This window comes from Corythoichthys intestinalis, chromosome 6 (genome assembly GCF_030265065.1).
Source record: "Corythoichthys intestinalis isolate RoL2023-P3 chromosome 6, ASM3026506v1, whole genome shotgun sequence".
Lineage (NCBI taxonomy): Eukaryota > Metazoa > Chordata > Actinopteri > Syngnathiformes > Syngnathidae > Corythoichthys > Corythoichthys intestinalis.
The window spans coordinates 55,607,419-55,634,884 of NC_080400.1; the positions used below are offsets into that span (position 1 = coordinate 55,607,419).

Genomic DNA, 27,466 nt, shown 5'->3' on the forward strand with positions numbered 1-27,466 from the left:
TTCACATAAGGCTTAATCTTTGAGTTAGCGTAGGTTTAATTAATCGCTGGAGTTGATTTCAACCACCATCAACTCGCGCTAGCTTAGCCACTCCAGAGCCCTAAAACTAACAAATAACTGACAAAATGCATGGAATTTGTTGAAATCAACACCACCGACTAATTAAACCCCCGATAACTCGAAGATTAAGCCTAATGTAAAAAATTCTGAACTAAGAGTTAGGGTTTAGCGGTTAACAGCATATCAGTGCCAATGTAAAACAGTGCAAACTGACTGCACAGTAATCAACAACATACAAATAAATTGCAGAGTGCAATAAACACAAAGGCAGATGCGCGCGCACAACCCCAAACTACCCCGTACACACACGCGGTCAATTTGGCCACAAAACGTGGCGGCAACTAAGCACTTTACACTCAATCGGACTTACAACACATCCCAAAGATGCTAAACGAACACGTCACCCCACGTCATAAATGTGCAACACAGATATGATGTAAAGAATGCTTGCAAAATTAGAGCTATGACTACCGGGCGTTGCAACGGCAAAGCTCCGAACAGCCGTGCATGTAGAGGGTCAACCTATCGCTGGAACCCTCCAGGATAAAGGAAAAATACATTCATGGACGTACACAGATCAACATTCCCTCGCCTATCTCAATAGGTGGCTGCACTCGGCTTGACTGTGCACCCGCATGCACACGCCTTTCTCAGTCTCAAAACAGCGCGTATGACTTGAGACCAAAACAGGAAGTAACTGTGAGCGGTTACCATGAAAACGAACCCGTTCAATATGCTCTACATGACTACAATATTCTTCGTTCTACATAAATTATGAAGTAATAACAAAATAGTAACATACAGACAGTAAGGAAACTAATCAGATTACTGGTTTGGAAAAATGAACGCGTTAGATTACTCGTTACTGAAGAAAGTAATCAGATTACAGTAACGCGTTCGTGACAACACTGATTATAATACACCAAAAATTAGACCAAGCTCCAGATTACGAAGGATTATAAAAAACAAATTGATCTGGTGATAAGTGATGTCAATGATAGCCAGTGATACTCACTGATTGAATAAGGAGGTGTCCGACAGTCTGTCTATCGTGCCACTGGTTGACGCAGCCGTCCACCTGTTCCAGAAAGTGCTCGTGATGCTCCAGGATCTCTGGGATTTGGTAGAACATCTCGTCCACCAGCAGCGGATCAACAATTGAGGCCCCGTCCGGTTGTTTGAGAGGACGCATGTAGCCCTGCAAAATAAAAAGTTTATATATACAGTACATACAGAAGACTTTAAAACCTTACTTTTATCTTGATTAATGCCTTGCTAATTTAGTCAAAAATCCAACTTAAAATTTGATAATGTATGTGTAAATCGCAATGGAATTATGAATAGCATTCTTGGGGGTATATTAATAAAATCCAACCCCAATGTGGCAAAAGATGTGGGGGATTTCACTAGTCTTTACTTTAAATAGCTGTTCTTGAGTCAGATACCGTAAAACAGAAACTGTACGCCATATTGAACACAGCACACAGGAAGATCATTAGTGGACTAGACCACTCTCAGTAATGGTGCCCTAACAAATTACCCATCAACTTAATCATAAGAACAGTTGATACAATACATAAAGAATCGAACAAGAGGCTGAGTGTACGCTAACGTAACACATTCACTTAGCGCTTTGCTTCTACTCCCGCTACTACCCGGTACACATTGTGACCTAAACAACAATGGCGATTTACATCGAAACTAGGGCTGTCAAACGATTAAAATTTTTAATTGAGTTAATTACAGCTTAAAAATTAATTAATCGTAATTAATCGCAATTAATCGCAATTCAAACCATCTATAAAATATGCCATATTTTTCTGTAAATTATTGTTGGAATGGAAAGAGAAGACAAGATGGATATATACATTCAACATACGATACATAATGACTGTATTTGTTTATTATAACAATAAATCAACAAGATGGCATTAACATTATTAACATTCTGTTAAAGTGATCCATGGATAGAAAGACTTGTAGTTCTTAAAAGATGAATATTAGTACAAGTTATAGAAATGTTATATTAAAACGCCTCTTAATGTTTTCTTTTTAATAACATTTGTAAAATTTTCAATCAAAAAATAAACTAGTAGCCCTATTCTGTCCTCAATGTGTGTGAGTACACAAATTGACAGATAGCGAACATAAGTTCCAAAAAGAAATCAGACGGTGTGGCAAAGTTGCATGGGCTTTACTGAAGACATCTCTTTTTGACAGGAGCACGTTTCTTGTATTTTTGTAAAACTGAAAATAACAAGGCAATGTGTCAATAACTTGCATAAATCACAAAATAACAAAATGTACACACACGTGTCCATTTGAGCAGTAGCACTAGCCAATTAGCTCACAAGCATCTAACAATGTAACTGCATTTCACCATATATGTGAACAAATTCAAATACACATCATCAATAACTATCTAATGCTCATGAATATAAACAAAGGAGGAATATAACTCACAAGCGATGCATGTATTAGACACAAACAGTGTGATGGGGCTATGAGAACTGCCACTGAATACTGGATGCGGACGTTAGCTGGTCTGAATAGCACTGTCTATTAGTGTGAGTTCGCATCGACATATAATCACATCAGAAAAGCGCGCCGAAACCCAAATAATCAGCTGCACTGAATAGCCAGCAGAGGGCGACATTACGCCACATAACATATGCAAGTCACACCCAAGCGCCAGCAGAGGGCGGAAAAACTCCATAAAACACAATTAACAAGTTGGCCTTTCACTGTACTGACATTTAAATCTGTCTGAGCGGGCCTAGTGCGTTAATTGCGTCAAATATTTTAACGTGATTAATTTAAAAAATTAATTAACGCCCGTTAACGCGATAATTTTGACAGCCCTAATCGAAACACATTTTTTAATATTATAATAAGCTGCAAATTATTTTCAAATGTTATATATTATACTTTAGATGAGTTACACACATTAAAATAAAGAATATTGTCGCATTGACAGGACTGCCTCATGCTTCCCAGCTTGCATTGCGGCGATAGGGATGCAAATAATGTTCAAATTTCATGTTCTGTGCTAATTTTTTCTTCAGTTACTGTTCTAGTTGTTTCACTACGTGCTAGTTATGCTATTTAGTTTGTTGTTATGTGATCACTTCAGTTTTATTATTTGAGTAAATGACCAGTTATTATTTGTCATTGTCTGCGACTCTGTAAAGGTAACCATAAGCCTGTTTTTCTGCTTACAATACTAAAGGGCAACTCACTGTTTCATGAGCGCCACAATGTACAACCAATACTGTATGTCAAAATTCTGGTCAGGTCCTCTCTTTAATATTTTCAACATATAACTCACTCTGGAGTAGCACCCCCAGCCAAACTATGGTAAAAAACCTGTGACTTATAGTTCGAAAAATACAGTGTATACAGTATATCATTAATATGATTGAACTAAAAAAGTCAGACTTCATATTATCAACATTAATTGATGCTTTCAAGGAAAATTAAAAACAAACATCACACAATTAAATAACAAAGCGGAAAGAGACAGTACAGCAAGGGTATAGGTTTGGTCTCAACATTGGTAGGGACAATATAACAGCATAACCTGCATGTACACTTTTTGCTGGGGACGGGACATCGGGTGAATGGGGGTCAGGGCTACATTTCCCACGAATATGAACCTAAATAATTGATAGGCTAAATGATCAATGCCAAATACATCTGTATTGACTTATAATAACTTTTATACTGTATGTATTGGTTCAGATGATACACCGTTCAATTCAAACCTTTGTTTTAAAAAACTACTAAAGAAACAATTTGAAAACTTCCAGAATAAATGTCTTTGTTTAATTAGCAAATTTATATTTTGATAATTGAACACAACTCAAATTATTAAAATACACAATAAATACAAACTTGTTCTCTTAAGTATCCAGGAATGCAAAAAAATAATCATTTGTCTTAAGACCACTAAGCATCATTGAGAAATTAATTTAACATATATACAGTATATAATATATAAATATATAAATTACATATAACTGAAAAGAACTCTTAGTCAGGGAATAAAAAAATACATAAATATGGAGTCTTCTTTTTGGTAAAACACTACTGCAAGCGCAGCCAAACTCAACAAAAAATGAAAGCTCCTTTGGACTGCTTTAAAACCACATAAATAAAATAAAAATGAAAATTGGGGAGAAAGAGATAAAACTTGGTTCACTAAATTTCTCACGGTTTAATTAACGTCTACAGTAGAAAACACATACAAGAGGACACTTGGCAGCTTCCTACTCAAGGTTTGCAGGTTAGCAAATTCACACAGTTTAATGTTATGCCCACACTGATACAGGTTGGACTTTCAGTAGCAATATTAGTGGTGTGTTTCCCACCTCCACAGTATTGACGTCTTTTTACATTAGTTACAGTGGCTGCAGCTGTTGCTGGCCGAAAAAAAAAATTCTAATGTCCCTCCTCTTCGAAGGGGGTGGAGGAGGCGGCATGGGGCTTGGGCTGTGAGTGCGTGTGTGTGTGTCTGGGGGGGGGTCAAGTCAAACGTGCATTTGAGGAGGAAAAATGGACTGGCACGTTCACCAGTGAAAAGGGTTAACTGTAAGTCTGAACATAATGAAAATAATTCACTTAATAATGGTAGGGTCAATTCTATCCTCACAGCATATGGGGAAACAATCTAAATTACCGATATAACTGAACTCATTATATAATGCAAATAAGGTTGATTAAAAGTTGGTGGGGACAATTTGAGCATCCTGAAAAGTTGCTAGTTTTTTTTTCCCTACCATCCCTATGCAGACCTACGCCTTGCAGTACAGAAAACGACAAAGATATACCCTTAAAAGTTGTCCACCCACTTATTTCCTCTGTGTGTTTGAGTCTCTTCATCTCTGTACGTGGCTGCTTGGATAGAAGTTCATAACGTCACATCGTACCTTTAATCTATATTTCATCACAAGCCCACCCGCTTGCATGACCCACAGTGAGGGCAGACTGTTGACCTATTTTAGACACATCACTATGCTAAGACATTCATTCATCTTCTTTGTCCTCACAAAGGTCATGGAAGTGCTGGAGCCTATCTTAGCTAACTGAGCTGTAGGCGGGGTACATCCTGAATTAGTTGCCAGCCAATCACAAGATCAATTAGATATGCAAAGATTCAGACATTAAAAAAGATATTAGTTCCGAAAGCAGGTGGTTGATTAATCAAAACAAGAGAGGCCGCTATTCGAAAAATGGTGTGATTTCATGAATTATTCTGATAATTAGTTTTAGCATGCCTTTGAGGACAAAAAAAAGAGACAAATGGCCCATTCACATGGTGACGCTGCGACACCAAGACGAAACAATTGTGTTGCGGAATGGCCTCACTTTTACACAGTGACGGCGAAAATGAAAGGCGAAGAAAAATCTCGGAGTAATATTCGATTGCAGGCTCAACTTTGAAAAAAACAAATTAGTTCTGTTGTAAGAGCAAGTTTTTTTCAGCTCCGTCTCTTGGCCAAAGTGAAGCCTCTTCTTACTCGCCATGACCTTGAAAAAGCAATTCACGCTTTTATAAACTCAAGGCTGGATTACTGCAATGCACTTTATGTTGGTCTTCCCAAGTCCTCAATTTCTCGTCTCCAACTTGTTCAAAATGCTGCTGCTCGATTTTTAACAGATACACCTAAACGTGAACATATTACCCCCGTGCTATCATCGCTCCACTGGCTTCCAGTCCATTTTAGAATTGATTTTAAACTTTTACTGTTTGTTTTTAATTCTATTAATGGCCAGGCTCCTTCGTACTTATCCGAAATTTTAACCATCCGTAACTCTGGCAGGACTCTTCGCTCTACCGGCCAACTTCATTTGCACGTTCCGAGGTCCAAACTCAAACAGTGGGGAGACCGATCTTTTGCGGTTGCTGCACCCAGGTTATGGAATAGTCTTCCCCCTGAAATCCGCACCACTACAAATTTGGGCCTTTTTAAATCTGGTTTAAAGACACACCGTTTCAGACTCGCCTTTCCCCAAGATTAGTTTAGCCTGGTTTTATTTCTTTAGGGTTTTTAATCTTTTCAGATTTTATCTGTTTTATTGTTTTATTTGCTGTCTGACTTTTATCGTGATGCGTTGTTTCGTTTCTTTTTTCTTTTTTTCTTCCTAATGTCATTGTATAATACTTTCCTGCCTTTTATTTACTATGTGCCATGTTTGTCTTTGTTGTAAAGCACTTTGGGGACCTTTCGGGTTTTGTAAAGGGCTATATAAATACATTTGATTGATTTGATTGATTTGAAGATGCAAACTTTTGATTCTGGCCTCCAAAGCAGAAGGATTCAATTGCAGGGATTGTTGTGCAACCACATGAATGGAACACTCTCGTTCTGATGATGTCAGCACTCACACGCATCACTCTGGGCGTGCACAGTCGCTGCTAGTAAACATTTAAAACAGCAAACATGGCGGGTCAGCGTCTTTGATTTACTGTTTTTATGATATTTTTAATTCAAATATATTTCTTTTTGCATTTTTGTGCTTCCTTAAGCAAAACGGATAATCAACGGATGGACCCCATGGCTTTGAGTTTTTCTTTCTTTTTTTTTTTATTGACAAGCAATGTTATACAATCATTCAAACTTGTAAAGAACAGCAAACCTACAAGAAATATGAGAGAAAATTAAGTGTACAGAAAAAACGTGAATAAAACTGCAAAATAAAACATAAAGGGGAAAAAGAAAAGAAAAGAAAAAAAAAAAACTAGGCCTGCAAGCAGGACTGAACGGGCCCTCGCACTTTGGCGCAACTCGGGCGACACGCAACCCGGATGGCACGCAGGTCAGGGTGGTGGCAGATCGTCTCCCTCTCATCATCTCTTGAGAACCTAACTTTCTCGGAACTCGCCTCTTTTTTGGGATTACAAATATATTCACACAACTAGGTGAAAAAGCCCCTAGTGAAGACAGTCCGACAGAAAAGGAGGCGCTACTGATCTGTGCAGCCACGCTCATATTCAAAACCAAAATGAATTTTCAAATTGGGCCAATTTGACTATGTGGGCCAAATTTTGTGGGCCTATAAGCTGCCTAAGTCCCTGAAAAAATCTACTTCCTTTTAATGGCGAGCAAAGGGTCGTCACGGCAACAGACAGAGACGTGTGGACATGGGCCTTAAATTATAGACTTACAAAAGGTCAAGAAACTACAGACCAACCTGAAAAGAACTGGACATGTATAAGTAAAATGAGTGACTTTCTGTTGCCACTAGTTGGCGCTACAGAGTAGATGCAAATGACCCCTACAGGACCCTTCAGGGTACGACTCTCACCAAGCACGGGAAGTTTGGCGCAGATACGTTGTATGTCTGCCAAGTTATGACTGTTCAGATATTGTGGCGAGACGAAATGGCGACGGTCATTTTCATTTTCCTCTTTGGACCCCTCCCCTTCAATAAAACCTCAATATTTTTCACCAGGCACCTGAACACAGGTTTGAGGTCAATAGATTTCTTTTCCCTTGGAGCCTATCTCGTAAAAAAGGGCATTTGCTGTTCCCACTAGGGGGCGCCAGGCCTAATAGGTAACATTTCAATGCACTCGTGTTCAGGCTGGGGTACCTCGCATACATGCCGGCCTTGAAAAAGATTGAATGTTGTATGAGGGTGTTATTAGTAATTTTCTGAATTTGCTGTTTTGCCACAAAAATGGCCGACTTTGGCACCCCACCCAGGTCAGGCCCGAGAACGAAAACTCAGTTTTGCGAATTTAAGATCTCATATGGCTCATGAACATTCTCCAATTTTAAGGAGGATCCAACTAATGTTCAAGGCACCAAGGTCTCAAATGTACACCCTGTTAATCAATAAAAATTTCCTATTCAATCCAAAATACCCGATTGCCTGTTGAGTTTGGAATATGGGTGCAAGAGACTTTTAGGAGCAGTTTTGCCAAATGTCAAATTTATTCGCTCTACGTTGAAAAAACCTAAATGGAGAGGCCTTTTTTTTTTTTTTTTTTTTTTTAATTCAAGTTCTTGTAAGACTGCCCTGCCTTTTACGGCCTGGCATGAATACTACATCATTTTCACGCGGAAATGTGACATCGTTCGAATGGAGATGGAACGAAGAGGGAACCATGTAAAGTCGTATTCTTAGAGTGCCATCATGTAAACAGCCCCGAAGAAAAGTCATTTTTCAATTTCCTTTATTATCTTGCTTGCAGTGTTACATAAGAGCTCAGGAGCTCAAATTGATCATTTTGTCAGCTTACGGCGGTTTTTCACTTTAAGTTTCATCCTTACTTTTTTACTCCTTTAAAAAAAAAAACAAATCCAATAGTTACAGGATTTAGTTATTTACATCAGGAATTAAAATATTAAACCCATGTCAATATTTCAAATTAAATTTGCATTTATCACTGTATGTCAGTGTACCAAGGCAATCGTTTCTTAAAAAACAAAAAACAAAAAAAAAAAACTTAGCAGAGGTGTAATCTTACCAACCATATCTTAAATGTTGCATGACTTCAGAATTGTTTGTATACATGAATAAGAATACAAGTATACATGGACTAGTTGCTGATGTCAATTATATACCAGAATTTTCGCACAATAAGGCGCACCTGACTATAAGCTGCCACCCACCAAATGTGACAGGAAAACAGGAAGCCGCAGCTGTCACTTACTGTATTTTGAAATATTTACACCAAAAGCTATGAACCAGTAAAACAGTTGACAGCTTCATCATACGACTGTAATAAGACCAAATGACCACCATGAAGCTTTGAACCAATTGGCTGCAAAGCTTTATTGCTTCAAGAAGCTTCAGTTGGCCGTCACTCCTCCCTTGGGGGAGATGGTCAACCTCTGCTGCCACCTGCTGTCAATACTGTTGTTGTCCAACATGCCTCATAGCATGCATAGCAGAGCTACAGATGTAAATACCAATCAAAATTCATGTTCTGTGCTAATTATTTCTTTAGTTACTGTTCCAGTTGTTTTATTAGTTGCTAGTTATTTATTAACACTTTATTTGACAGTGGTGCCATAAGACTCATTAGACAATCATAATTTTGACATGACACTGTCATGAGCATTAATGAACGCTTATAAAACATGTCATTAAGTGTTATCCGGCAAATGATCTCTATCTATCATTATTAAAAAGTCGACAAATTGACTATTCAGACCGTACAACTCCTCGATCAGTTATTCCAAACTGAAGTGCTTTGGTATACTTATGTCTCGTGAGAAACTGCGTCGTTACAAGAAATTATATAATTTCATGCAACTCTTCTAAAAATTATATATTGATGAAAACTATATTTTTTCTATTCTAGCAATGCATAGGATGGTGACAGGCAGAACAATCTACTGTATATGCAGGTTTAAAGTCGTGCTGCAACGATCAATCGATTAGCTCGAGTACTTCGATTAGAAAAAAGCTTCTAATCAAATTTTGCTGCTTCGAGGATTATTTTGATTAGTGTGGCATTGTAATGGTTTGTTTTGAAAGTGTGCATTTAGTTTTATTGATTTGGGTGGATACACTGCCCTCTATTGACAACAGTGAATATGACATAAGTCACTTAACATGGCTGAATCCAGCTGCTCCCTGTTAAAACCAACATAAGGTAATATGTTTTTTATACATTCGTAATTTAATTTTTAGGTATAATTGGCAGTTTTTTGTGGAAATATGTGTTTGAATGATTTGTTAAGAGCATTGTAAAAAAAAAAAGTTAGCAATTTATAGCATTTAAGCTAGCAGACTTTTGGTATGCAAGTTAGTCAATTGTTCTTTTGTTGTACTTCGAACCTTAATCATTATTTTTTTAAGATCAGGTATTAATTAATTTATTGATAAATGCATTTATTGCTCTTGTGAAATGAAAGTGCAATTCTGCAGTTTGAAGAAACACTCGGGAATTTTGTTTGATATTATATTATTATATATTATAATAAATGATATTATTATATTATATTATATTGCATCTCCTTCCTTGTTTTATATCTCCTAAAATTTATTTGGTAACACGTTAAATGTTCCTAATCCGATTATTCGAACTAACTAGTTGATAGATTAATTGGTTACTTAAATAATCGATAGCTGCAGCTACTCGTCTACAGTGGTATAAAAAAGTATCTGAACCTTTTGGAATTTCTCACATTTCTGCATAAAATTACCATCAAATGTGATCTGATCTTTGTCAAAATCACACCACTGTGCCAGTGATTTCTGTAAGTCTTTAGCAGACACTCTTGGGTTCTTTTTTAACCTCTCTGAGTATTCTGCGCTGGACTTTTGGCATCATCTTTGGTGGATGGCCACTCCTTGGGAGAGAAGCAACAGTGCCAAAGTCTCTCCATTTGGAGACAACTTCTCTGACTGTCGACTGATGAACATCCAGACTTTTAGAGTTGGTTTTGTGTCCTTTCCTAGCTTTATACAAACCAACAATCCTTGATCACAGTTCTTCAGACAGTCCTTTTGACCGAGCCATGATGCACATCAGACAATGCTTCTCATTAAGACATTTCTTACCAGGTGTGTGTTTTATAATGGGCAGGGCAGCTTTAAACCACTCATCAGTGATTGGGCACACACCTGATTTAAATTGTTTGGTAAAAATTGCTTTCAATTGCTCTTTAAGTCTTCTTAGGCAGAGGGTTTACTTACAAATTTTCCCCCCATCTGTCATCGTTTGCATATTATCCTCATTAAAATATGAAAACCTATAAAGGGTTGGGTGGTTTTAGTTAAAGCAGACACTGTTTTTTCATCTTAGGGATTTTGACAAAGATCAGATCACATTTGATGGTGATTTTATGCAGAAATGTGAGTAATTCCAAAAGGTTCAGATACTTTTTCATACCACTGTATACACCTTTTGCCATTCATACAGCTTTGTGTTCAACCTAAAAGGTTTCTATTTCATGCATTGTACAGCTAAGTATGTTTGTGAGTGAATCCAGACAAGATCTAATTAAAAATATCTGAATAATATCAATAGAATATAATCCTAAGCATATTATGTTTGGACAGAGCTTTGGGAAGACTCCCTGTCTGCCCTCAAGCTTTATTAAAGACAAAGCTGGCAATGTCAGACAAGCACATCCTCCTTTACGGATCTGCAGCTTCAGTTTGCGGTCACTGTGGTAACACTTTCCCTGGGTAGCCATGGGAACACAGCAGGATTTTATCACTTTGAAGCCACACATAATTACGCAAGCGTGCGGTCGGCTGTATGGGAACAAGTACAGCAATGTGAGTGCCAATGTGGGATATGCATACTATATATGCATAAACAGGCTTCTTAGAAATGTTCACATAATGCAGGGTAATCACAGATGACGTGTGCACTTGCGTGTGTGTGTGTGTGGGGGGGGGGGGGGGGTTTGTTTGTGTGTATTTGAGAGGGAAATACTGTAAATACGGCAGAGGTTTGGGTCGCGGTATTGTCTTTTCTTTGGAAGTTAGGTTTAAATGGAATTTTGAGTGTGAAAGGTTCCGACCCCTTTTTATAGAGGAAAGCGATTGTGTGGAATGATGGCATCATATCTGATGTAACTGCCCACATATTCATTTTGGAATTAATATTAGCCCATTGTAAAGTTGTAAGTAAGTTGTAGGTGAATGTCAGTCTTGACATCATCGTGTCACTAAATAGATGTTCTTGCTGTTTCATTGAGTTAGGACAAGTGGTGGGAGCCTCTGGGTGCTTCATGATACGATTTGCGATGCAAGGCTCTCGATAACAATGATCTCAAAATATGGCGATATAACAATTATCGATCCATGGGTCAGGAAATAATTGTACAATATTTTACCATACATGTCATCAACAGAAAAACAAGCTCTTTTCATCATTCTACTGTGAATTGAATTGAGTTTATCATTTAAAGTCAATGGCAACCAATGAGTTTAATTTATGGCTATTTCAGGTCATTTGCTGTTGATTTTCAATCACTTCCTCTTGATCTGGGGCATTGCTGGGTCACTTTCTGTTGATTTGGGGCATTTATGGGTCACTTACTGTCGATTTAGTGTAACAGAACAGGAAGTGACCCGGGAATCTCCCCAAATGTATAGGCAGTGACTCAAACTCAGCAGGAAGTGACCGGTAAATGCCCTAAAATGAACAGAAAGTGACCTGTAAATAACCCGAAAGACTGACTGCGAATGTTCTGGTTTTGAATGAACAAATGTTCATTCGCCCCTCCAAGTCCTAATGGATTTGTCGTCTCGCGCCGTCAATGGCAGTCATTGATTTAACAGATAACATCTTCTAGTGGAAGATTTTGTTAGCAACTGATTGGTTCCTTTTTATTTTATTAACAAGGACACCGTTCTAAAACGATTTTTCGATTATTAGCAACAGCATATCGATAACCTTTTGGGAGACAAAGTATCATGATATATCACCATTTCGATATTTTGTCACACCCCTAGTTAGGACAGTATGTTACAGATTGTTAAGCAACATTTTCGTTTTGTCTTCATTTAATTTGGAAATTCCGCAAATATAGTTTACGGGTAATCACAAAGTTGCATTTCTTCCATTAGTGACAGGCCATGAGGTGAATTGGGTGCATTTCAATTGCGTAAAACTACAGCTTTACAAATACCGATGTTTCACATTTCTTCAAAACATGAGGCTGTGAGTGTTACTTTAACTTTTTTGCTTAACATTCAAATAGGATATTTACATGTTCATATTTCCCTTCAATATCTAATGAGAAATGGTTTTCTGAAAGATTAGTGTAAATCAACTTCACACAACATTTAAAGTAAGGACGTCCCGATGCTGATTTTTTTCAAGATATGTTTTGCCGATACCGATTGGATGACAATCTGATACCTATATTTATAGATGAGTCAAAATAATACAAAAATGTAATGTAACTAGCAGAGGTTGCGCTAAGACTTTTTCGTTGTCTGTCATTTTGACTGACAGGGTCATAAAAATCCGGTCATAATCTATTTTTACCCGTCACTTAAATTTTTAAAATGTTAATAATGACAAATTCAATAGTATTTAGTTTTCATTCATCTTTAATTAATATTCTGTCCAAACAAGCTTAACAGAGAATCCACACCGCGCCATCACACATCAAGCAGCTGTGCGTTATTAGCGCCTAGCTTGCAATGAACACGGCTTTTTAGGAAGGGTCGGACTTGACAAGTCATAAAAAAATAAATAAATAAATAAAATTTTAAAAAAAGGGTTTGAGGATAAGCCTGAGAATGATCGGTTTTGTCTCTGCTCCATATAAGCAATATTCCAACATTGCTTAAATGGCCGAGAGTCGGGGCAAACTGCTCGTATGTGTGTGTGACATGCACGAACAGTGCGTGCATGCTATCGATCCATATACTTTGAATATAAACCTGTACAGGGATTATTTATGCCTGTTATTTGTGTCCTCTTTTTAATAAGCAAAATATGATATCCCTGGAATGATGGATGACAGCCAGCATGTGTGATTGTATGGTCATTTGTTTTGATGCTTCTGCGCATGCGGGTCGTCTTGCTCAGCGCTTGTCGGACTGCGAATTAGTGCGCATGCATAATACTTGAATGGTCTCAATGGACAAAGGCAGTCTGAACGGGCACGCCAAAAAACCAGATATGACAAAAAATCGGATTCGTGCATTAAGACCTGTAGTATGAACGTAGCCATAGGCTTGTTGCTGTTAAAAAGAGGACACAAATAACAGGCATATATAATCCCCGTTTAGGCTTATATTCAAAGTATATGGATCGATAGCATGCACGCACTGTTCGTGCATGTCACACACACATACGGGCAGTTTGCCCCGACTCTCGGCCGTGTAAGCAATGTTGAAATATTGCTTATATGGAGCAGAGAGAAAACCCTTCCTAAAAAGCCGTGTTCAAGGCAAACTAGGCGCTAATAACGCACAGCTGCATCGCTACCGTAGCTACCGTACCGTCTCTCGCTTTTTGATGACGTAATTGCTGCATTAAATCCGATTTGCGGGACTGGACAGTACAGACCGCCGCGACAGTCTGGAAAAATGTGGCCCAGATCAGATTTAGACCACATATTTTCGAAAGTGACCCAGATCGGATTTGAAATGGTCCCGTTCTATGCGACTTGTCACGTTCAGACAGTCAAGTTAATGCCTCACTCGAGTCGGAAAAACACGAAAAAATCGGATTCGTGCATTAAGACCTGTAGTATGAACGTAGCCTTAGTTCGGACGCTCAGTTGCCTTGACATTTTTCCGAGTAAGGCCAACGACGTCATGCATCAAGAGAGACAATAGCGAATTAATATGCTCACTCGCCACCCTGTGGTCTGGGGTGTGAATTGCAGCCTGTCAAAATGACGGATGGACTTCAGTTTTTTCCGTCACCGTTTTAAAAAACCGGTCAACGACGGAAAATATTCGGTTAACGCGTCCCCTGGTAACTAGTAAATGGTAAATCATATTTTTTGTATTAAACCAAGCCCTGCTGGTACCTCCTCTACCTCTAAATATCTCTGTTACTATCATTTGTTTCTACAGAACAGTTGTCTCACTCAGCAGACATATTTGCCGAATGGTTTGGATTTATAGCAGCCGAACAGCACAATCGTACTGAAAACACACAACTATAGGATCGGATCTGATTTTGTAACCAAGTCACAAACTGTCTGAAACGCCGAAAATAGCCATATCGGGGGGCCCATACCGATACCAATATCGGATCAGGACATTTCTAATTCAAAGTACCAGCGACCAGGATGCATTTAGAAATCCAGGATAAAGCAACTAACTGGGACACTCAATGTATGAGCACAGCGCGCAAAACACACCCGCCACATTAGAACCCAATTCATTACATTATTAGAGGTTGCACTTTATCAACTTAGCTGTATAGATGCTCCAAACAAAGTTTCGCTGTGCAGAGGTTGCACTTTATCAACTTAGCTGTATAGATACTCCAAACAAAGTTTGGTTGTGCTTTTGTAACAATGACAATAAATATTCTGAATCTGAATCAGAGGAAATATTATTCTTATTATTATATTATTTATACAATATTTATTTATAATTCATTTGTTTTGGTATGTGTAATTGCCGCTTATAATGCTAGCAGTATTTATTAAGGATTGAGTGTAGGTTTTTGGGCTGTGGAACGAATTAATGGAATTATAATGTATTCTTATGGGGAAATCCTTTTCCACATAAGAACATTTCGACTTACAAACAAGGTCCTGGAACGAATTAACTTCGTATGTAGAGGTACCACTATATTTGCTTCCTTTAACTCAGCTGACTCTGTAATATTTTTCATGGGCTGAAGTTCCTGCCCTATTTTCCCTACTAGTATACTAGTATACTAGCTGGGGGTGCGACTTATACTCAGGAGCGACTTATTTGTGAAATTATTAACACATTATGATATCATTTCACACGTTATTTTGGTGTTTTGGAGTAACACTGATGGTTTGGTAAACTTGTTAGCATGTTCTTTATGCTATAGCTATCTGAATAACTCTTGATAGCTATGGCCACGTTCGCGTTCTGCCTTTGGCAATGTGTGTTCAATTGTATTATTGACTTTTTTATATTGTAATGCATGCTTTTAGTTTGTGGCGCTTTCACGCCCAAGTGGGGGCGCACTCGCACTTGTTTACGTGAAGAAGAGCGCTCACACGGCAGAAGAGACTGACAGCTACACAGCGTCTCTGAGCGAGTGGGCGAGAGACAAAGAGAGAGAGACATGCCTGCAAACCTACGTATATTGTTTATGCTTGTAAAATATCTCTACACAGAGCCAACGCCTTATGTATCATCTTTTCTGTTGTTGTTGTGTGTTTTCCACCCGCGATCAGACACTTAGAGCCAGTTGTGTGGTTGTTTAAACGATGTGCTAATGCTAGTGAACGCATGCTAACCGTTTGTGCCATTTCTGTAATAGCACCTAATTATCATTTATTTATGTTGATGCGAACCTGTTTCATATCGAGGACAAAATTGATTCAGCAAATTATACTGACTTCCAGCATCGTCATTTGGGAGTTTAGCTTGCTGTATAGCCAGGACCGAGCCGTAGCGTCCTGCTGAGGACAGTATACTCGCATTTCGTTGTTCATGCATCATGTATCATACTGTACACTTATTCAGCATGTTGTTCTCTATTGTAGGGCTGCAGCTATCGAATATTTTAGTAATCGAGTAATCGACTGAAAATTCTATCGATTAATCGAGTAATCGGATAAAACAAATATATTTTTAGATGAAGAGCAATTATACATATACATGAGAAAACAAGACATTTCATCTAATCTTGAACCATTTTCAGTCAATCAATGTCTTTATTTTCAATGTATATTGTTGAAAACAGCCAACAATTGCATCTCAGATGTAACTAGAATTTTAAAAAAAAAGACTAATTCACTGCTTTCACTCAAAAAACTTTTAGATCTTATTAAAAAATATATATATATATCTTACCTAAAAATGCCGTTACGCTTGATAACACACATCACTTAAAAATTGGGCTTTTTTTCCCCACGTGTTTCCATTAAATTTCTTTGTGTCAAGCCATTTTTAAGTTAGTTAGTCTAAACTGTAAGTCCTGATAGGATTTTGAGTTTTTGCAGTGTTCAAAATAAATGTATGATACAGGCTGTATTGGAGCACATTAGGGACCAGTGCTACTTGGTGTTTTATCCAGCAATGACTACTGAGCTAAAATTGATAGTTAGCATGATTAAGTTTTTATTTTACACCCTCATCACTCCACAATGCTATGTTATGTTAAAGCCTGTATGTAAGACACGTTAGCCACGCATCGCCAGTGGTCATAATTAATTGAAACCTAGCCCTCCGCAGGGCTAAATTTACGTGAGCTAGTAGCGACAGTAACGTTAATCTTATTTATTAGCGCTTAGCGCTCTTTATTAGCGCTTAGCGCTGTACTGCTTTAAGATGGCGGCTGTTTACAAACGCTGCCCAGACGCGGCCGAGTCTGTCAATTCGCATCTAGTTCAACATACATGTGATCTCTATGAGACGCACCAGACGCTACCTGTTACCAATGTAGCATTGTGCGGGCTAGTATTTAGCAATGTCGGCATCGTTTGTGGCGGCTGTCGGCTGCGGTAAGTTTTTTTTTTTTTTCCCCTTCTTCCTCTCCGCACGTGACAGCGCGTTGTCCCGCATTAAAAGTAGTCCTAGCAATACGTGATGCTTAGAGCTGTCAAAATAAACGATTACTCGAGGTGAATAAAATTACTCGGATCAGTTTTTAAACTCGAGTTACTCGAGTTGCTCGAGTACTCGTTTCAGCTCTACTCTATTGTATTTTTATATTAAATTGCCTTTCAAGATGACATATCTGTTCTATGTGTTGGATTTTATCAAGTAAATTTCCCCCCAAAATGCGACTAATACTCCCGTGCGACTAATATACGTTTTTTTCCTCTTCGTTGGATATTTTATGGCTGGTGCGACTTATACTCAGGTGCGACTTATAGTCCGAAAAATACGGTAAATGTATGCTGGATGGATTTATCGAACAGTAAGGCTCGGCGTTGCTCGGGTGAAAAAGTAAAAATTGGCATTTTCTATGCAAATTTTTGGAGTTTCCAATCAGTTTTCCTCACTAAATGGAGGCCTACAAAGATAAAAACCATTTTAGAACACTCCCAGACACATCAAGTACAATTGTTTAAAATTTCGTCAAAATACGCCCAGCTGTTTCAGCGTCCAGTAAATACGAATACACTGTGACAGTCAGGAAGGTGCAGCTAGTACAGAATGCTGCTGCCAGAGTCCTTACAAATACAAGGAAACTGGACCATATTACACTGGCTATGAAATTGTTACACTGGCTTCCTGCGAGTCAAAAGATAAAATACTACTGCTGGTCTACAAAACACTTAATGGCCTTGGACTAGCGATACAAAGCTCACGATAACGATCTGACGATATGGTGATACAACAATTATCGATACATTGGTCAGAAAATTATTGTAGGATTTTCTACAAACAACTAATAAACAGAAAAACAAGTTTCTGCTGTGAATTGGAATGAGTTTACTCATAGACGTCCAATCCATTTGAACTGGGAGGGTGGCAGCGAATGAACGAATGTCCATCCCTCCCACTTCAAACGGATTGAACGTCTATGGCTGTCAGTGGCAGCCAATGCCAGGCAATGAGGTGATTTTGGGCCATTTAAGATCACTTACCACTTACCTGATTTTCAGTTACTTCCTGTTGATTTTGGGGTATTTTATGGGTCACTTCCTGTTTATTTTAAGTTACAGAACAGGACGTGACCTGAGAATCACCCAAATGAATAAGCAGTGACTCAAACTCAACAGGAAATGACCTGTAAATGACCTAAAATGAACAGCAAGTGACATGTAAATGCCCCGAAATTCGGACCGAATGACTGAATGCTCTGGTTTTGAAAGAACGAACGTTCCCAGTCTAAATGGATTGGGCGTCGAGCACCGTCAATGGCAGCCTTTGAGTTAACTGAGACACTATTATGGTAGAAGATTTTGGTAGCAACTTGATGGTTCCAATTTTTTTTTAAAACGTTGACACCTTTTTAAAACGATATCTCGATTCTTGACAGGAGCATATCGATAACCTTTTGGGATACAAGGTATCACGATATATCACCATTTCGATATTTTGTCACACCCCTACCATGGACCAAAACAACTGCTTGATTTGTTTGACCCCTACAAAGCATCTAAACCTCTTAGGTCATCAACAACCGGTCTGTTGTGCTGTCCAAGAACAAGAATCAAGCAGATTGGGGCAGCATTCAGTTATTTGCTCTTCACCCTTGGAACAAGTTAACTGAAGCTCTGAAGTGTTGAACCGTTAACTCCTTTAAATCAGGGCGAAAAACACTACTGTTTAAGTTTCAAGTTATATAATTTCTGATATTCATTCATTTTTCGGTTCTATTTCTTCTCAGATGTCCAGACTGCTCCTAAATGGAGGCAGTTCACCCCTAAAATTTGACACAACGCAAGTACATTTTTAATTACATTAAAATTAATTAAAAAAAAAAAAAAAAATCCCCCCAAATTTTATTTTCTTTATTTTTTTTGTGGCTGACAAACTTCTACTTTACTCTTAAGCCTAGTGGTTGGCGGAAATGCGCAAAGACGTTGCTAAAGCATTCGATTTATCAGTAATATAATAAAAATGAGTGGAAATTGAAATATTGACAGGGTTCCTCCAGCTCATGGAAAGTTAAATTCAAGACTTATTAATGTTGTTTGAGACAATTGTGGGCGGGGGCAGGCACAACAGGGCTGTGAAGAAAGAAACTGTGTGATCTAGTCGTTGCTAAAAGTCACACCCAATCAATTGTATGACATCCGACAAGTGAAGCCACATAAACAACAGAGTATCGGGAAGTGATATCCCTTGATTTATGTACTTTATTCTTCCAACAAAATTCACTGTTAAATTTCTCCATTTTGACAGCGCCATTGTTTAGTTACGCTTGCATATAATCTCGAAAAACCTTTCGAGATCAGAAACCCTTGGGGGGGTGGGATGAATTTTAAAAGTATTAATATTTAACCTGAAATACAGCAGAGGTCCATTTCGCAACTAAAATTAGAGTCAGTACGAGCATTTTTTTCATCTACTCGCACTTGCATGACCAGTTACGTTGCATGTTATTTTTGTTGTTGTTGTTGCAGACACACTCCTTCTCAGTTAAATCCACTTTTTGGCGGTAATTTAACGAAGAAAAAGAAGGTGGAGGTGCGCGATGTGTGGAGCAGGTCAGGGGCTCAACTCATGGGAGGCAATAAGCGATGGCGAAATGCGAAAGTCATCGTCCTTGAGCTGAAAGCTAACACACGGGGTGCGATGAGGCTTATGTTGATGTCAAAACTGATAGGTTTATGCATTTATTTTGAAAGTATTGATCGGTTAAACAGTGAAAATTAGAGGAAAACTTTGCATGTCGATTCACAGTGTGCGCCCCTTGAATTTTAAGTGAAAGGCCATTGTGCTCCTTGTAAGAAATGTTCGTCTTGAGCCTTGTATTGTATCATTTTATTTGTGTCTTTGCAAACTGTCATGTGATGTAAAGCACTTTGAATTACCTTGTGTTTTATTGTGCAATTTGCCTTGCTTGATTAATAAGCCAGCCAGACCTGGCCTTGCCCAAAGTGTTTCCACCCACTTAGAATTGTCCAAAATGATGGTAAATGGCAAGGAAGTAAAATGAGGAACAATCAATGACTCCCTTATTAACTCATTATATGCATCTGAGTGCCTTTCTGTCTAGATAGTGAAAATGAAAAGCGGTGATACGAGACGACTTCATTGGCCTTTCATAAACGGGTGCCGACAATGCTGATGACAATGAGATGTGATGAGGTTAGCAAATTAGCCTGATGGGTCGAATGAGTGAATATAAGTGGATTACATAACACCTTTGTTGCTTGCATTTGTAATTTATTTCCTCAGTGACGTACGTGTGTGTGTGTTTAGCGTAGTCAGAAAGCATAAAAAAAGACACATTAAACTGCAGTTATGCATTATTTGAATGATTAGAGTTACCTGAACCAGAGTGCGCAGTGACTCCACGTATGATCTCTCCGTGTCCAGCAGTGTCATCATCACATGCTTTCGCATGTCCTGTAACCAGAACATAAAGTCAGTTGTTTAATCCAAACTTTTCCTATTATGTCATGTATTTATCTTATCGCAGCTTGTTGCGATACGCAGTAAGTAAATGAATCACACGGTAAATACAAATGATGGCGGTAATTTTCCCAGCTCCGATTTATCGCCGCGTGCATGCATACATTTGTGCGTGTGTGTCTTTGCGTGTACTCGGGACACTTGCGTGTTGATTGCATATAAGACTCCAGTTCCTTTCATAGATGTTTATTGGTCATCAACACGCTGTAGACGTAAAGTTCAGACATACAAAATAAGAAGACACATCTATATTAAGCTTGTAAAACGTTAGCATTGCTACATTGAGGCTAATGGAAAAAAGACAATGTACTAACTACTTTATCCTGCTATAAAACATTGGTAGTCATCTCCAAAATGCAAACTTGCGGTTAAAAGGTGACAATTCAAACATGAAAACTCGCTGGTTTACAGCATTTGCAAGCGATGCAAAAAAATATATATTATTGACACCATATGCATGACGAAAATAGAAGTGCACTTTTTTTTTTACTGAGTGTAAAGCTTACGGTTAGTGGCTTAGTGAACGTACTTCCAGTGAACATTTCATAATACAAGCACGACATGTTCAACATGTAAATGACAATTTCTGGAGTTAATCTCACATGCTTCAGATTGTACACTAAGGATAGTTTTAAAATTATTTGAGTATATTATTGCTGACATATTTAGGTATATTTACTCAGTAAAACTGGCTAAACTTAACACTATCAAACTGGGTGTAAATTGTTACCACAATTTTATTGAGTAAATTCTATAGGTTGTTTTTTTACAGTGCACCAGAGGGCAGTTTATCCTCCACTATGAACAAAACTCTTTCAAAACAAACCATTTCGCCACTCTAATTAAACGAATCATCAAAGCAGCAAAACTGAATTTGAAGTTTTTTTAATGTAATCGAATTATTCAATTTAATTGATTAACCGTTGCAGCACTAATATGAATGCATGTGTGTGTAGTGTCGTCAATGTTGTCACTGAACAAGTGTTTATTTCTTTCTTTTTGGGTAAGAAAACTATGGTGGTATTTCTGGCCATCACTGCAGCTGGGTCAATTCAATTGCAGGCCCGTACACATGAGCACCCTCACACAACTCGGCAAAAATAATGCTAGGAATGCCACTTTCATTTTGGGAGCAACCAAGTAACCATGGTAACGCCGTCAAAGAGTCAGCTCTGACTCACTGCAAAGACACCTCTGGGGCTAAAGTCAGGAGGACCATTACAGACAGGAAGGAAGAGAGCTATTTAGCTTTGTTGTCAACATAGTCCATTTTAAATCGTATACAGTTGTATCAATAGAAAGTACTGATAATCCATCCGTTTCCTAATTTACTATATGTAATTGTTCTTATTAGAGTGGCTGATCCTATGTAGCCTTATACCAGCTGATGCTTGCAAACTTTACACAGGAGATTCAAGGCAGACTTTTTGGTGTTTCGCATTGAGAAACTAATCTCCAGTTTCAACCCATTCTATTCTATTCTATTTTTTATTTTTTACCTTTGGTGTGTTTAATGTATGTATTCAGATTTAGCATTGGAGAGATATTCATATACACTGCTGGCCAAAAATATTGGCACCCCTGCAATTCTGTCAGATAATGCTCAATTTCTCCCAGAAAATGATTGCAATTACAAATGTTTTGGTAGTACACAAAACACAAAAGAGAATGGGAATTTTTTTTTAATCATTACCATTTTAAACAAAACTCCAGCAATGGGCCAATTAAAAGTATTGGCACCCTTTGAAAAATCATGTGATGCTTCTCTAATTTGTGTAATTAAAAGCACCTGTTACTTACCTGTGACACATAACAGGTGGTGGCAATAACCAAATCAAACCTGCATCCAATTAAAATGGATTAAAGTTGACTCAACCTCTTCCATGTGTCTTTGTGTGTACCACATTGATCATGGAGAAAAGAAAGAAGACAAAAGAACTGTCTGAGGACTTGAGAAGCAAAATTGTGAGGAAGCATAGGAAATCTCACGACTACAAGTCCATCTCCAAAGACCTGAATGTTCCTGTGTCTACCGTGCGCAGTGTCATCAGTAAGTGGTACTGTGGCTAACCTCCCAAGACGGAAAAGAAAAATTCACGAGAGATTTCAACGAAAGATTGTGCGGATGGTGGATAAAGAACCTCGACTAACAAGTTCAAGGTGTCCTGCAGTCCGAGGGTACAACAGTGTCAATTTGTACTATCCGTCGGTGTCCGAATGAAAAGGGACTCTATGATAGGATGCCCAGGAAGACCCCACTTCTTACCCAAAAACATAAAAAAGCCAGGCTGCAGTTTGCCAAAACTTACCTGGGAAAGCCAAAACGTTTTGGAAGAATGTTCTCTGGTCAGATGAGACAAAAGTAGAGCTTTTTGCGAAAAGGCGTCACCATAGAGTTTACATGGGCAAAAATACAAGGCCTTCAAAGAAGAGAACACTGTCCCCACAGTCAAACATGGTGGAGGTTCCCTGATGTTTTGGGGTTGCTTTGCTTCCTCTGGCACTGGACTGCTTGACCATGTGCATGGCATTATGAAGTCTGAACACTACCAACAAATTTTGCAGCATAATGTTGGGCCCTGTGTAAGAAAGCTGGGTCTCCCTCAGAGGTCATGGGTCTTCCAGCAGGACAATGACCCAAAACACACTTCAAAAAGCACTAGAAAACAGTTTGAGAGAAAGCACTGGAGACTTCTAAAGTGGCCAGCAATGAGTCCAGACCCAGATCCCATAGAACACCTTTGGAGCGATCTGAAAATGGCAGTTTGGAGAAGGCACCATTCAAATCTCTGAGACCTGGAGCAGTTGGCCAAAGAAGAATGGTCTAAAATTCCAGCAGAGCATTGTTAGAAAGTCATTGATGGATACCGGAAGCGGTTGTTCACAGTTATTTTGTCTAAAGGTTGTTCTACCAAGTATTAGGCTGAGGTTGCCAATATTTTTGTGTAAAATGATAATGATTTTATTTTTATTTTTTTCATTCTCTTTTGTGTTATTTCATTGCCAAATAAACGAAGGTATTACTACCTAAGTATTTGTAATTGCAATCATTTTCTGGGAGAAATTGAGCATTATCTGACAGAATTGCAGGGGTGCCAATACTTTTGGCCAGCAGTGTAAGACATGTTGTTTTCTGTTTTCCACCCCAAAGTATAATTCTTTATTAAATGCTTCATTCAGTGAGTCCTCTTATATCAAGTCATGCTGATTAGAACAGCACACAACAGAACACAATGAGTTGCAATAGCACATTAAAGCCAATGCTCAACAAATTAAACGAGTCAGCGCCTTTGAAAGTTAGTACTCTCAAGCTTTTTTGGCGAGTTCAAAGCAGCTCCCTTGTCACTCATAGTTAAGTTTAACAAGCTGCAGCTGCCTGGTGAGAGAGAAAAGCATCAGGAGGGAGAGTCAGAGGCTGTACGTGATCAGATGGGACATCCCTTTTATTGAAAAAAAAAAATCCGCGAAGGACTGACGTAGCGACGGATCACTGTAATACATGTTTTTGGACCGTTATTTTGAGATTTAGGGGGAATTTAGGGATTCTTAAAGGGTCCATTCAGAGTTACGCTGAAATTTGTGTTACGCCACCAGCGCAGGAACGGAACTCGTTCGTAACCCGTGGGCTACCTGTCTATTGAAAAGGTGATCTATCGCGATACTTTGTAGTCTTATGAGCATTTCTTCAGGCATAGACTTCATAATGATATTGACGGGACACGGGGTGCAGGGCCGATTAATAGGGGGCCTGTATTGTTGGCGTGGCCGTCCAATCTGACCGAGTGGAATCACAGACAAAGGCTTTTTCATTCAAAATTATTGTGAATAAATGCTTAAATCCCTGAATTCTTTATGGATATGGACGGAAAACAGTCTCGATTCTTGGTTAAAAGCAAAAAAAAAAAAAAAAAAACGTGCAGTAAGCATTTATTTTACGTAAATATGTCGAAGAATGATGCTAGTCTGTTAGGCAATGTGGCGGGGGCCTTACAACAAAGAGCTTTTTAAGTTGGAAATTCTTGTGAAAAAAAAAAAAAAAATATTTACCTTGAATCCGCGAACAAATCACTCCCAAGACAATCTTTAATGTTTGTATGCAGTAGAGCTTTCGTACTTTTTCAACATAAATCCGCCTTTGGATAGCTGCATCTGTCGCTGCGACCGACTGCGAATAACTGAAGCGGATTATGTGATGGCCCTCTACTTGAAGGCGTGGCACAATGAAATTCGAATCTGATCCGTCAATATCATGATGAAGTCTATGTTCCAGGCCACCTCCTGTTCATTTTACAGCATTTCATGGCTACTTCCTGTTCATTAGACTCACTTCCTCTTCATTTGGGGACATATTTGAGTAATTCATTAAGTAATTCAGTAATCCAAAATCAACCTGGATATGCCCCAAACTCAACAGGAAGTCACCTGTGAATGCCCCAAAAGGAAAAGGAAGTGACTGAAAATGAAATGCCCCAAAATTAACTCGTTGCCTGGCACTGGCTGTCACTGACAGCCATAGACGCCCAATCCTTTTGAACTGGGAGGGTGGCAGCCCTGCCATCCCTCTCACTTCAAACGAATTGGACGTATACCAGTGATAAACTCATCCCAATTCACAGCAGAAGGATGAAAATAGTTTGTTTTTTGGTTTATTAGTTGTTTTGTAGAATATATAGGTTCCACAGCTACTTGTGCTAGTCTTTGATCATGATAAAGACACAAAATGTGTCTGTGACTTTGTCTGTGTTGATTTATATGCATAGATGGACAAAGTGCCATTTGTCATTCTGTCCCATCGTATCAAAAAGGATTAGCCATCTTGAGTTTGACGATAAACTTGAACTTTACTGATAAAGTGCCACCTGGATGGACTTTCTTCTTCCCCTTTGACACATTAATAGCTGTGTTGGCAGGCTGTCAGGGTCATATGTGGCTATGACACAGAGAAATAGAAATGGATGAATGATAGATTTAGCCATAGCTTACAAGGAAGAGAAAGCAAAAAACAGTCAAGAGTGAGTGCCTCTGTAAGCTTTTGAAATGTTGCAGGCAACACAGACCAGAGTCAGAGCAAAGACAGCCAACTGTTCATACGTCATGTCTCCTGTGGCTCTGCTTGACTGTTTTGTTTGTTTTCTTTTTTTTTTTTAACGTGGGTTTGAATCTTCATCTTTCTTCTGATTCATTCAATATCCATTCCACTTCATCTTCACAAGGGATTCTGGAGTCTATCCCAACTGACTATGAGCAGTACCCAGAGATAACCCATAAAGGCACAGGCAGAACATGCAAAATCTACACGGACAGGCTGGACTTGGGGATTGAAACCTTGACGTGTTTATTGATGTCATATTTTTGCCATGTACTGTTTAAAATCCTATTTCTCTCCCTACTCTGGATTTATGGTTCTCTGATTTCAAAAGAGGATTTGTGTTATTTTTACTTGGAAAAGTAACAAAAGAAAAAAATTAATGATTTTGCCTAAAATTATTAAGAGTTCACAATCGACCATCATGCTAGTATATTTATTGTTTCATTTTTGAGAAAAGACCAATTGTTTGCAACGAGCACACTAGGGTTGCTGCTATCGATTATTTTAGTAGTCGATTAATCAAGTAATCGGATAAGGAACATAAAAAATTAAAATACCTGAGCTGAGCCTCAAACGTTATAAAAAAATAAACGCGGATCTATGTACAGCAAAAGAACAATTGGCTAACTTGCATAGTAAAAGTCAGCTGGCTTAAATGCTATAATATGCTAACTTTCTTTTTTTTTGTTTTTTTTTGTTTTTTTCTGACAATGCTCTTAACAAATGGTTCGGACACATATTCCCACAAAAAAAGGCTAAATATACAGTACCTATAAACTAAATTACTAATGCATAAAAAAAATTGGCTAAAACAAAAACTTAGCTTATATACAGTGTATCACAAACGTGAGTACGCCCCTCGCATTTCTGCAGATATTTAAGTACTGTATATCTTTTCATAGGACAACACTGACAAAATGACACTTTGACACAATGAAAAGTAGTCTGTGTGTGTAGTCTGTGTGCAGCTTATATAATAGAGTAAATTTATTTTCACCTCAAAATAACCCAAAATATAGCCATTAATATCAAAACCTTTGGCAACAAAAGTGAGTGACCTATGAAAAAACGTACATCCTACATGTCCATCTTGAGTACTGCTCGTCATTTTCCCTCCAAAATGTCATGTGACTCGTTAGAGGAGTGCTGTCAGCATTGCTGCAGAGATTGAATAGGTGGTGGTGGTGGGGGGGGGGGGGGGGGGGGGGGGGTCAGCCTGTTAGTGCTCAGGCAATGGTAAGACCTACAGTGTATCACAAAAGTGAATATACCCCTCGCATTTCTGCAGATGTTTAAGTATATCTTTTCATGGGATGACACTGACAAAATGACACTTTGACACAATGAAAAGTAGTCTGTGTGCAGCTGATATAATAGAGTAAATTTATTTTCACCTCAAAATAACTCAAAATATAGCCATTCAATTTTAAACCTTAGACAACAAAAGTGAGTGACCTATGAAAAAACGTACATCCTAAATGTCCAAATTGAGTACTGCTTGTCATTTTCCCTCCAAAATGTCATGTGACTCGTTACAGGATTGCTGTCAGTATTGCTGCAGAGATTAAAGAGGTGGGGGGGGGTCAGCCTGTTGGTGCTCAGACAATACGCCGCACTCTACATCAA

The 27,466-nt window shown here is 38.5% G+C and overlaps 1 protein-coding gene across 1 annotated transcript in view; it reads right to left on the reverse strand.

Moving 5' to 3' along the window:
• LOC130918057 (rho guanine nucleotide exchange factor 17-like) overlaps positions 1 to 27,466 on the reverse strand; it is a 177,817-nt gene that overhangs the window by 44,075 nt on the left and 106,276 nt on the right. The window contains exons 2-3 of the mRNA XM_057839929.1: positions 20,608 to 20,685; positions 1,076 to 1,258 (exon numbers count right to left, since the gene is read on the reverse strand). Coding sequence (XP_057695912.1) covers positions 1,076 to 1,258; positions 20,608 to 20,685 — 261 coding nt within the window. The remainder of the gene's footprint in view (positions 1 to 1,075; positions 1,259 to 20,607; positions 20,686 to 27,466) is intronic.